The 13606-nt window shown below is 44.2% G+C and overlaps 1 protein-coding gene across 4 annotated transcripts in view; it reads left to right on the top strand.

Annotated features, from left to right (window-relative positions):
• Positions 1-13606, top strand: part of EPHA5 (EPH receptor A5) — a 340760-nt gene that overhangs the window by 278727 nt on the left and 48427 nt on the right. For 3 of the 4 annotated variants that reach the window (XM_045018676.1, XM_045018675.1, XM_045018674.1), the window contains one exon: positions 13423-13490. In XM_045018676.1, coding sequence (XP_044874611.1) covers positions 13423-13490 — 68 coding nt within the window. Of the gene's footprint in view, positions 1-5994; positions 6061-13422; positions 13491-13606 lie in introns of all 4 variants that reach the window. The other variant, XM_045018677.1, reaches the window with a different exon arrangement.

Raw genomic sequence — 13606 nt, 5'->3', positions numbered from 1 at the left:
TGTTGAGTGCTCTTTGAGAAGATGGAAGATAAACTCCATTGGATATACACCAGGGGTGTAGAATTTGTCCTATTGTCTAGGGGAAAAAATCAGTTGGGGCTTATCTGTATCTCATAGACTTTAAGACCTTAGGAGACCATTGTGATCATATATTCTGACTTCCTGAACATTGCAAGCCATAGTACCTCACCCACTCACTCCTGTAACGGACCCATAACCTAGGCATAAGATGATGTTTTCTGCAAGCACATGTTTCCAAGTGGTCTTTTTCAAATACAATGTCTTTCCTAGAAAGTTGTTCTCTCTCTCTCTGACTGCATACACATCATCTGCTTAATCTTTTGTTCTTATCAGTTACTGTAAAAAAAAAAAAACTTGGTGACATGTCTGAACATGTAAACTGGGTAAGCCCTAGCAGGTAGTGCTAAAGGGATCATATATACCCATAGTAGGAAAGTTATAAGGATAGCAATAAAACTGAGTATTGAAACAAGACAAGCTGGACATATTTTCCCAACAGCTTGCAATATGTAATGTTGTTCTTCTCATGTTTGAGAGAAGTGTATTATCTCAGTGGGAGCTAGGTTACCATGTTGGCCTTCTGCTATACAGATATATGGAATACTCACCCCTCATCTTAGGGCTGGGTACAATGTTAGAAAAAAGTCTTCCATTAACATTAGAATCTTGTCTTCTCCAGTTGTAGGCTTCAGAAGAATAGCTTGTGAAAACTAAGAACAACGCTTTTGATTCTCATGATCAATTCCTTAACGTATAACTCGGAGTGACCTGAATTGTGTACAGCAGATGCTCATAGTTGCATCTGTGGTCACCACAAATATACAAGGTGCAAAACAAACAGGCTTTGTGTTATCTGTCAGTTTTCGGTTCTCTAGCTGCATTGATTAATAGCTATAACACATTGGTTGGTAACTGCAATATGTGGGCTCATTAATGAAGTAGGCGGACTCACTGGTTTGTAACAAATCAGAGTACGTCTGATATAGAAGTATTCCTAGAGCAATTGTCTTCATTTGTTGCCTAGACAATGCAATTTGTTTGTATTATATTGACATGCTATATGTTGGTAGCACAGCATTCTCTTTTCTGAAACTTGAGGATCATAAGTTTTGCCATCTAATGCATGTAAGAACTGCTGCTCAACCTAGCCAAGATGGAAGGGATGCTTATTGCCTGGGGGAAGCATCTAGCAACATTAATGATGGTCTGTGTGTGTGTATATCCTGCTCCCACCAAAAAGATTCACAGGGCCCTCCATAGTGCATCCATGCTCCTGGGTTCCCAGGTAGCATCAATGGCTTGTATTGTCTTTTACCATCTGCCTCTAGAGAGGAGGTAGTGGCCATTCCTCCAAAGTAGGCGCTTTGGATCATCCACACCTGTGTTACCATCAAGTGTAGTAGGACTAACCAGCTGTGGGTTTGAGCCCTGCCTCAGCTTCCCCATTTAAGAAAAGGTCACTCAGCACTTGTTGTCTCAATAACTCCCCCACCTTTTGGAGTCCATCTTATTAATACCACCTTGATCGATCGGTCCATCATCCCTCGCAGAGAGAGTACTGATCAGAACATGTCGTCCGTGTTGTTCTAGCCAGTCCTTCAGCCACCTGCTGGCCAGACTGTCAGTGGCACCGAACACCTGATCGGCATAGCGCACCGTAGCCCAGAACCCCTGAGCGATCCGCCAGCCTCAGCCTCCCACGTAGCTGGGATTACAGGCACACACCACGTCCTTATTAATATCACATTAAAAAACCACCACCCCAGGAACTTCAAATGGACTTTCCTAGCTGGCCCACCATCCTCGGTGCAGGCTTCTTAGTCCTGTCCCCACCAGGGCTTTCTGGCAGTAAGCGCCCCCACACTCCAGCCTTGTAGCTGGCTTCTGCTCTCTGCAGATCTGCACTCCCCAGGGCCCGTGCCTGGGAGCAATGGAGACTCTCGCTGTATGGCATACCCCACTGTCACCAGGGGGCCGCCGCTGTACCCCATCCCCAAGATCGTGATGCCACATCCAGGCCCAGTCAAGGTTTATTCTTTTATAACAGACCAGCAGAAGGCAGTCTTAACTCAATACCTGGCCCCCAGGCTTCGAGTCCACCCCTCTCAGGGGTGTGTGGCTCTCCGCTCCTGGCAGCTTCCTTGACTCCTCCAGCTCTGCTCCCCTCTTGGAGCCACAGGGTTCTCTCCTTGAGCCCCCTTGCTCTAAGGACCCACCACAGGAGTTAGCTTTACTCCAGTGTGGCCTCCGCTGACCAGGGCTCAGCCTGTCTCATTCCTTCTTCCTCAGCTGCCTGCTAGCAGCCCTTTATAGGCCCAGGTGTAGCGCCGCCCTCTTTAATTAGCTGGATTAGGCTCCCTTGCTCTAGTCCAGGGGTGCTGGGCTCAATCTGTTCACAGAGACCAACTACCCAGTGACATCATAGAATCATAGAATCTCAGGGTTGGAAGGGACCTCAGGAGGTCATCTAGTCCAACCCCCTGCTCAAAGCAGGACCAATCCCAACTAAATCATCCCAGCCAGGGCTTTGTCAAGCCTGACCTTAAAAACCTCTAAGGAAGGAGATTCCACCACCTCCGTAGGGAACCCATTTCCAGTGCTTCACCACCCTCCAAGTTAAAAAGTTTTTCCAATATCCAACCTAAACCTCCCCCACTGCAACTTGAGACCACTGCTCCTTGTTCTGTCATCAGGTACCACTGAGAACAGTCTAGATCCATCCTCTTTGGAACCCCCGTTCAGGTAGTTGAAAGCAGCTATCAAATCCCCCCTCATTCTTCTCTTCTGCAGACTAAACAATCCCAGTTCCCTCAGCCTCTCCTCACAAGTCATGTGCTCCAGCCCCCTAATCATTTTTGTTGCCCTCCGCTGGACTCTCTCCAATTTATCCACATCCTTCTTGTAGTGTGGGGCCCAAAACTGGACACAGTACTCCAGATGAGGCCTCACCAGTGCTGAATAGAGGGGAATGATCACATCCCTCGATCTGCTGGAAATGCCCCTACTTATACAACCCAAAATGCCATTAGCCTTCTTGGCAACAAGGGCACACTGTTGACTCATATTCAGCTTTTCGTCCACCGTAACCCCTAGGTCCTTTTCTGCAGAACTGCTGCCCAGCCATTCAGTCCCTAGTCTGTAGCAGTGCATGGGATTCTTCCGTCCTAAGTGCAGGACTCTGCACTTGTCCTTGTTGTCTTTGTTGTCCTCTCAACCCTTCCCCTCTCAGGCCCTGAGTCTCTCTCTGAACGCTCCTGATGGCTGCCCTTCTCTCTCCCAGCAGGCCTGGTTCTTCATTAGATGCTCCCCATGTGACCCTTGTTTCCAATCCCTCCATCTGGAGAGGTTGGCAGAGCCCCGTTAAAGGGCCAGCTCAGCCTGTGGCATCAGGCTGTAATATGCTCTGCTAAGGCAGCCTCTGAAGTCCGTTTGGGAGGTCCAGCTAATAGAGAAGACAGCTGCTCTAATATATGGTTTTCAAGTGTGTCACCACCAAGATGATGGGTACTGTAGTAAACATTAGCAATCACAAAACCTGCTTTTGCGTTAACTGCCCTAGTGCAAGCATCTGTGTTCTTTGCCATCAAGACGTTTTGATTTCTAGCATCCAGGGGTTAATTCTGTTTTCCCATGAATCAATTTAATTTACCTGTAAAACAGATGTGTGTTTTCTGTAAGGTATACGTACTATTTTGAGCCTATTGGATTCTCACTTATTTAAAAAATCTTGTGCAACACAGATCTAGAAAAATAACTGTTTAACTTGCCTGTAAATTTCAGATTTTAAGTGTATAAAACATTGAGACGCAAGTTCTGCCTTCACTGACACCTGAACAACTCCACTGAAACAGGGGGCCAATTTTTCCAAAGAACTCAGGGTGAGCTTACACGTATTCAGTGTCTGCAGTTGGGGCGAGATTTTCAGAAGAGCTCAGCTCCCATTTAGGCACCTAAAGAAGGGCCAGATTGTCATAAAAAATCAGCACCTAGCACCGTGGTTCTTTTGAGAATCTAGGCAGGTTTTTTTGGCATCTAAAGGTGTGTGTGCACCGCCATGAGACATCCCCTTGTGTCAGCTGACTTGGGCTAAGGGGCTGTTTAATTTTAGGGTAGATGTTCAGATTCAGGGCGCAGCCCAAGCTCTTGGACCCTCCCATTTTGCAGAGTCCTGTAGCCCAGACTTCAGAACTAGCCCAAATGTCTACGCAGCAACTAAACAGCCGTTAGCCTGAGCCCTATGAGTTGGAGTGAACTGGCATGGGCCAGCCACAGGTTTTTAATTGCAGTGTAGACATGTCCCAAGAGGTAACTGAACTGATTTGAAAATCTGATCCTGATTCTGGCTGCTGAAGACTTTAGAAAATTCTGGCTAGAGTGTCACTATTTTAGAACGATAGATTTAATTCCTTTGTAGAAGGTGGAATAAGTGTGTGTGTGTGTGTGAGAGAGAGAGAGAGTGAGAGAGAGAGAGAGACAGTTATTACAGCCTAGAGTGGGCTACATAGGTCTTATCTAGCCTTGCTTACTCCAAATGTTCAAAGATTGTGAGCCATGACCTAAAAATCATTTAAATATTGGGCTCTTCTTCTTAATTTACTATATATGCATTTCTTTTAATGAAAGCTGAGAGTCTCACATAATCGCCTGACTCCAGGAGCTGGGGATTTAAGAAAAACACCAAATATTGTAGGCATCATAATAAAATTACAAAAGTTGGCAATGCTGTGTGAAAGTTGTTTTACTGGTAGAACATTTATAAGAAGTTCTATTAGACTTTACTTTAAAAATCTGAAGAGGGAATAATTTTTTAAAATGAAGTTCACATTATGATAATTTTGCTAGAAATATTGGGCATAGCTCTGCTAAAGAAAATGGAACTATACTGACTTATCCCAGCTGAACCTCTGACACATTATTTATTTCTCCTGCACTGTATTCTTTTCTGGGATACACAACTTTAATATTATGTGAAGTTTGGCAACAAAGGGCATCTTCTGTGCTAGTGGATAAAAGCCGCTGACAGAGTTACATCCTGCTTCACAGAATTGACTGATGCCAGGTGAACTGTTTAGCCTGGAATAATTCCTCACCAATCTTCTTAAAATGAGCAGTGGCTTCACACAATGTCCTTTTAATACACAGTCTGTGCAAATCACTAAGGAGAAGGGATGCCCCAGAATATTCACTCATGCAAATGCCCCAATCCTGCAAACACTTACTGCATGTGCATAGCTTTGCTCACATGAATAGTCCCATGGAGGTCAATGGGAGTGCGTAAAGTTACGCATTTGTGTAAGGGCTTGTGTACATGGTGTGTAAGTGAGCACCAGATGGGGTATTAATTCTAGTGTGCACCAGCGTATTGTACACTAACTGGCCCATGTGGACCCTGCTGGCATGCATTAACAGTTCTCTAGTGCGTGTTCCTGGAGTCCTGTTTTCAAACAGGACTAGAGTACCTCCGTGTGCACCAGGGAATTTTTAGTGTGTGCCACCAGGATCTGCACAGACAGTTAGTGCACTGCATACTGGGACAGATTAGAAGTCTCAACCCCAGCCGGGGTGCACAAATGCTCTTTGTACACCATTCCTAAGTGTTTGCAAAATAAGGACCCAGGTTCATACCCCTTTGAACATGATATTAATAGATAACTGCATGATCATCCTGAACACATTCTGTGTGTCATAAAATCACTTAAGCACCTGCATCCCAGGCACCTGTTTAACTTGAAGCACATGGGTAGCCCCACTTACTCCAGTGGGAATATTTACATAAGTAAAATAAAGTCCTTCTTAAATGCTTCAGAGGTTCAGGGCCCATACATTTCATAGCTTCTGCAATGACAATCTTGAAGCTCACTTTTTCAGGGTTCAAATGCAGACAGTGCATATGCAAATGTTGCAAATATATTTGCACATTACCAGGGCAGTGGGATTTATGCCTTATCCTGGGCCTTTTTGTTTGCTTTTCAGTTGCTGCGATCATGGCTGTGGGTGGGCTTCTTCCCTGCGTGCTGTTGCGTATCCAAGCCTAATATGGTCAGTGTTCCCACCTGCTCTATTTGATGTCCTGCCTCAGTGTTTTCTGTGCTTAGCCTGGCTTTATCTTCCTTTCTTGTATTGGCCTGGATTCGCTTTCTCATCTGAACTCAGCACCCAGCTTGTCTGTCTCAACAACAGGAAATAGCCCCATATATGTCTCCAGAAAGAACGGGGTCCCCGTGGAGAATCTGACCTATTATTCCATGATGGATTGACCCAGACAGCATACCAAAAATGTCATGTGTCATCATTAAAACCAAAGATCATATAACTCATGTGCTGGACACTTCCTGCTTATCATCACTAAGGGGTTATTTTCCAAAAGACAGGGGTAAAGGTTGCGGCGTTTCATGGCGTGTAGCATGCATGGCAGTGAAGGGAAGTGTGTGTTGTTTTCTGCGGTGTCGTGCCACTACTAGCAATGCTCCTTTGTGCTGAGCCCTAGTCGCCTGTCCCACAAGCTACCTGATCCCGCTCCAAGTTGCATAAGCAATGTCCATTCCGATGCGGTCTCTCACACTGCTGACTGATAAAATGGGAGGTGCTTTTACTATACACCTCTACCCCGATATAACGCTGTCCTTGGGAGCCAAAAAATCTTACCGCGTTATAGGTGAAACCGTGTTACATTGAACTTGCTTTGATCCACCGGAGTGTGCCCCCCGCCTTCCCCCGAAGCACTGCTTTACCGCATTATATCCAAATTTGTGTTATATCGGGTGGCGTTATATCGAGGTCTCGGTGTATTTAGATTAGACTTGGATCGTTTGAGAAGCAAAAACTATTTTGTATTTTAGGTTTCTGAATCAGCTGATGGGGGTGCAGGCAGACAGCTCCCAGTTGGCTAAGCCTGGAGAGCAACTCATAAAATCACACTCAGGAAGTGTCCATCTGAGTTCATAGGATATAAATAACTGAAACAGAGAGCTAAGACCTCCCACTTTTGCTCATGCCAGGCCTTGCTGTGAAAACACAATGGAAATACACATAGTGGAGCATTGAGATTCTGCAGAGCTACAGTTTAGTCATTGTGTAGTCTTCTGTGTGGAACATAAGAATTGCTAGAGTGGATCAGACACATGGTCCATCTAGCCCAGTGTCCTGTCTCTGACCATGGCCACCCCAGATGCTTCAGGGGAAGGTGAAAGTACCCTACAGTAGCGTTTATGGGCTAACATTTCTCCAAGAATGTTTCCATCTGACCTCGATTGGCTCATGCCCTGTGACAGGAGAGTTTGCAGCCCTTCCAAAACTCCTGTATTGTGGTGATGTTTTAATATTTTCATGTTCCTTAAACACAAATTATTCTAGTTTATGGCAATACAGATATTTATATCTGAGGAAAGGATCAGGTCTGTCGAGCTTACACAGGTACAAGAAACAGAAAACATCTTTTTCTGTTTTGTTTTCTTGCCAATTCTCATGATTTTATTGCCAGTCTATCTATGCTGGGTGTTTTTCTTAAAGCCCCAGCTCCTGGAGTCATGTGATTATGTGAGACTCTTGAGTTTCCTAGCCCTCTTGGTTGCAGTGCAGATCTTGAAAACATGAATCTGACAGGCTCAAGAACCAGAAGGGAAATAGAAAGAATCCCAACTGTATTATTTTTAACACATCATGATTTTTGATGAAGCCTTATGATTCTTGAATGCTTGGCATTGAAATACTGGACTCAGCAGCTCAGTCTGAAGCGTTTGGCTGCCACGTGTTCTGTGGGTATATTTAGTTATTGTTTGAACTTGTCAGTTTTGCCATGATGATGTCAAAAGAAAAATTCCAATAGGTTGATGGCCCATCTGTACCCAGAAATGCAGGTACTATTGTTTCATGCTTTGAGCCCTGATTTCCTCAATGAGGCATAAAATAAATCCATGGTACGCCCACATCTCGAATACTGTGTACAGATGTGGTCTCCTCACCTCAAAAAAGATATACTGGCACTAGAAAAGGTTCAGAAAAGGGCAAATAAAATTATTAGGGGTTTGGAGAGGGTCTCATATGAGGAGAGATTAAAGAGGCTAGGACTTTTCAGCTTGGAAAAGAGGAGACTAAGGGGGGATATGATAGAGGTATATAAAATCATGAGTGATGTGGAGAAAGTGGATAAGGAAAAGTGATTTACTTATTCCCATAATACAAGAACTAGGGGTCACCAAATGAAATTAATAGGCAGCAGGTTTAAAACAAATAAAAGGAAGTTCTTCTTCATGCAGAACACAGTCAACTTGTGGAACTCCTTACCTGAGGAGGTTGTGAAGGCTAGGACTATAACAGCGTTTAAAAGAGAACTGGATAAATTCATGGTGCTTAAGTCCATAAATGGCTATTAGCCAGGATGGGTAAGGAATGGTGTCCCTAGCCTCTGTTTGTCAGAGGATGGAGATGGATGGCAGGAGAGAGATCACTTGATCATTGCCTGTTAGGTTCACTCCCTCTGGGGCATCTGGCATTGGCCACTGTCGGTAGACAGATACTGGGCTAGATGGACCTTTGGTCTGACCCGGTACGGCCGTTCTTATGTTCTTATGTTAAAGGGTTGCCAGTGATTGGAAGCTCTGAACATGCCTATTCAGAAGGGTAGAAGGTGCTCAAGAGCCCGGAAAATCAGAATGATCATGCCCATTTTGTTTACCAGAGCATATGGGTGGGAAGAAAAAAAGAAAGAGGTCCAAGAGATATAGAGGAGAGACTGGCTGAGCTGGAAAGTGCTATCTCTAAATCATCCTGTAGTTTACTACTGCACTCTAGGGAGAATAATGTAGCAGCAAGCTGGTGTTCTGCAAAAGGGGCAACGGGAGAAGTGGTTTCCAGGCACAGATACGATCAACTGTGCTATAGGAAGGCAGGGCAGCCTCTTTCAAGAGATCACTTCAGAGGCAGCTTCCTGCAAAGGAGGAGAGACGGTCTCTTGTTTAAATTATTTGTAGTTCTTGCAGAAGGCAAGGAGCCATCCAAAGCAATGAGAGGGAAAGAATAAAAGCTAAAAATACTTCTGCTGTATTTTCAAACTTCCTTTGTAAGACTTCCCAGTCAATCTGAGGTCAAAGGCAGCATAGTAGGGTGTGGAGTGGGCCAATGCAGGTGGAAAAATTGCTGAGAAAGCTAGTGAGTCTGCAGTTAGCAGCAGGGCGCAGCACAGGCACCATTTCAGCTATTAGCATTGAAGTTTACAAACTGCGCCAGGTTAGTGAAGTGAAAACCTGGAGAAATTTGCCCGGTGCTTCAGACAGCCTCCACTTGCAGGGAAAGCCACGTATTTGCTCTGCGAATGAGTTGAGCCACAGATCAAACTATGCTGTTTCTCAGCCCCACCGTTTAGCCACCCTCAAGAACTGAGAGAAAAACGAATGTCCTCTTCTGATGCCACTATCCAGGCGGGAGCACTTCTAGAGCAGTATGAAGGGGGAGAGGGTTCAGAGTACATGTAATGGGCCAGATTCTCAGCTGATATGAAATACATCATTTTACGCCAGATTCCCCTGGGAATCTGACCCAGTGGAACAAAAATGACTTCTTGTGGGTGCTCCTCCCAAGGGATGGGCTGAATGCAAGACGGAAAGGAGGAAAGTGGGTGGGAAGATGGAGAGCACCTTTCCGTCAGAGGAGCATGCATCTTAGACAAGGATGAATAATAATAACAGGAGGGTCCTCTGTGTTTTTAAGGTAGTAACTACATCAGGGGCTTCTAAACACCAGGGAGTTTTGCCATTGACCTCAGCGGAGCCTTTCTCTGGCCTTTCAATCTCTTGGTGTGTTTAGCCCAGCATAAAGTTGATGCCACATAAGCAGGGAAACCCCTCCACTGATCATCTCTATGTACAGCCAGAGCTCCCAAGCTGAAGCCAAGGGCTTCAAACCAAGCAGACAAAGCCCTGATTGTAGTGCCACTGGGTGTGGAATGCATTATGTTGGGTTTATGGCTTGACACTTTATATAAAGGTTTCTAATTGAGCATTATCCCCGTGTACACAATAATTCCTTGGTCCTTAATAAAAACCCACTTATAAAATGACAACTCAACATTGCTTAGGCCCAATCCTACAAAGACTTATGCATTGAGGTCAATGGGACTACTGACAAGGTGAAATTCTAGCTCCGTCCAAGTCAGTGGGAGATGCCATTGACTTCAAGTCAGTGCCTAAAGTAAAGCATGCACATAAGTCTTTGCAAGATCAAGGCCATAGATCGTATGCTCTTTGGGACAAGAACTGTCTTTTTATTATAGGCACCTAGTACCTTCCACAACAGGGTCCCAGTCCATAACTGGCACCTTTAGGGGCTACCACAGTACAAATATTAACTCACAATAATCTTCCCTACAGAGAAAAATACTTGAAAGATGGCGCAGTCTGAAATAACCTCAACTTTTAAAAGAAAGTGACACCGTGAATGATAGTAGTTGGCTCACTGTTCTTCAAATTCTTTTTTGGCCTACTTAATTATATTTTTACATTTCATTTGCCAGAGTTTATGCTCCCTTCTATTTTCCTCACTAGGATTTAACCTCCACTTTTTAAAGGATGCCCTTTTGCCTTTCACTGCTTCTTTTACTTTGTTGTTTAGCTATGTGGCACTTTTTTGGTTCTCTTACTGTGTTTCTTAATTTGGGGTATACATTTAATTTGAGCCTCTATTATGGTGTCTTTCAAAAGTTTCCATGCAGCTTGCAGGGATTTCACTTTTGGTACTGTACCTTTTAATTTCTGTTTAACTAACCTCCTCATTTTTGAGTAGTTCCCTTTTCTGAAATTAAATGCTACAGTGTTGGGCTGTTGTGGTGTTTCCCCCGCCACAGGGATGTTAAATTTAGTTATATTATGGTCACTATTACCAAGCGGTCCAGCTATATTCACCTCTTGAACCAGGTCCTGTGCTCCACTTAGGACTAAATCAAGAATTGTCTCTCCTCTTGTGGGTTCCAGGACTAGCTGCTCCAAGAAACAGTCATTTAAGGTGTCAAGAAACTTTATCTCTGCATCTCATCCTGAAGTGACATGTACCCAATCAATATGGGGATGGTTGAAATCCCCCATTATTATTGAGTTGTTTTTTTTTATTTTAATAGCCCCTCTAATCTCCCTGAGCATTTCACAGTCACTATCACCATCCTAGTCAGGTGGTCGGTAATATATCCCTACTGCTATATGCTTATTATTCAAGCATGGAATTACTATCCATAGAGATTCTATGGTAGAGTTTGGTTCATTTAAGCTTTTTACTTCATTTGATTCTACACTTTCTTTCACATATAGTGGCACTCCCCCACCAGCACCACCTATTCTGTCCTTCTGATATATTTGGTACCCTTGTATTACTGTGTCCCAATGATTATCCTCATTCCACCAAGTTTCTGTGATGCTTATTATATCAATATCCTCATTTAATACTAGGCACTCTAGATCACCCATCTTATTATTTAGACTTCTAGCATTGGTATATAAGCACTTCAAAAACTTGTCACTTTTTAGCTGTCTGCCATTACATAATGTAATTGAATGGGACTTTTTTTCATTTGACTGTTTCTTATCAGATTGTACCTGTATTTTACCATCTTCCATCCTCTCCGTCTTACTAAGACATAGACAATCTCCATTAGTAGATCCTCCCCTAAGGGATGTCTCTCTCCGAACCACTTTCTCCTCTGCACCTGTCGGCTTTCCCCCAGCCCTTAGTTTAAAAACTTAGTTTATGACCTTTTTAATTTTAAGTGCCAGTAATCTGGTTCCATTTTGGTTTAGATGGAGCCCGTCCTTCCTGTATAGGCTCCAACTTTCCCAAAAGTTTCCCCAGTTCCTAATAAATCTAAACTCTCCTCCGTACACCATCGTCTCATCCATGCATTGAGACCCTGCAGTGCTGCCTGTCTAACTGACCCTGCGTGTGGAACTGGAAGCATTTTAGAGACTGCAACCATGGAGGTCCTGGACTTCAATCTCTTGCCTAAATTTGGCCTCCAGGACCTCTCTCCTATCCTTCCCAGCTTTATAGCCGGTGGTGTCCAATCAGCAGTCCACTGCTAGTCACCTGACCCTGCTGAGTCAGAGGGTGGAGCCTTTGGCAGTGGGGTGCTAGCTGCGGTTCCCTCATCAAACCTTGCAGTACAGTGGTACAGAGGGTCAGGCTTTTGCTTGGCTCCCACGTAGGTTTGAGACCCAGGGTGCCTGCCAGAGGTGCTACAGCTGTGGTAAGCATGCTGGCCTTATACCTGTAGCCTTCCTTCCTCCTGCAGCCTGTGCTCCGCCTTACAGGCAGATTTGTATAGGGAGGATCCACCCACATGGATCAGATCCTTGGTCCATAAGTGATGAGTTTGAAAAATTCTGGTACCATCTAGATACGGTATGTGCAGAATACATCCTGCCGTCCACTGTGCCCCCTTGTGCCCATGTCGTGCTCCACTGATTACATCTTCATAACGGGATCAGCTTAGGTATCCGCATAATCTTAGTGCACTAACACCAGCTAGAGGGAGGGGGAGCAGCACAAGCAAGTGATGGTCATGCCGAGGCAGAAGCAGCCAAACACTTATCTCAAGATTTGGACGGGTAAGGTGACTAACACGCAAGAGGGGAATGCATGTATGATGGCGCCCGTGCATAAAGGCTGGAGCTGCCCAGAAAGCACACTACATCCTGGGAATGCATGAACCATCTGTGAAGGTTGTGAGGTTTTTCTGGACAAGTCCCATTCCCTTTATGCTCCCTCCTTTTGGCCTATCTGTAAGATGGAGATAATGGCAGCTGGTTTCCCTTGTAAAGAGTTTGAGATCTAAAAGTGCTGTATAAATGCTAACTAGGATTGTTGTGTTTTATTACATTCCTGGCAGGTGTCTTTCCCTGTTTCTCCTTATTCCTTTATTTTTAATAATAGCAAAACTAACAATATTTTTGGCTGGGATTTAAAAAAAAAAGCCAAAGGATTTAGGAGCACACTTCCAGTTGAAAGTCAGTGGGCCATGTAGATGGAGGCAGTGTTGCCTAATGGCTAGTGCATAGCGTTGGGACTCAGGAGAATAACATTCTATTCCTCACCCTGGGCAAATCATTTCATCACTCTGTGCCTCAGTTTCCCCATCTGTGGAATGGATATAGTGACGCTGCTCTCCTTTGTAAAGCATTTTGAGATCTGCTAACGATAAGAGCCAGGGAGTGTCCTTCTGACAAATTCAAATAACCTCCTTCTCAATAAATAAAAGACTAAGGGGAATATTTTGATGACATAACACTGGCATAGCATTTCTGCAGCAAGACATAGGTATATTGACTCCCTGTGAATCTGTTCTGGGTTCTCATGCTTCATATGATTGACTTAATGAAATGATTTCTAATATCTGACTGATCGAAGCTTATTCTGTTCCAGGCGATGTGGATACAGCAAAGCTAAACAAGATCCAGAAGAAGAAAAGATGCACTTTCATAATGGCCACAGTAAGTGAAGATTTAAAATATGTATATGCATTTGTGGCTCAGCTTTTATTTCTGGCTTTGCATGGTACTAAGAATAATGAATAACAATTGAGATTTCTTTCAGCAAATTGTAAGTT

The sequence above is a fragment of the Mauremys mutica genome, chromosome 5, assembly GCF_020497125.1.
Source record: "Mauremys mutica isolate MM-2020 ecotype Southern chromosome 5, ASM2049712v1, whole genome shotgun sequence".
In the NCBI taxonomy this organism is placed as follows: Eukaryota; Metazoa; Chordata; order Testudines; family Geoemydidae; genus Mauremys; species Mauremys mutica.
This window is presented reverse-complemented; position numbering and strand designations above follow the sequence as displayed.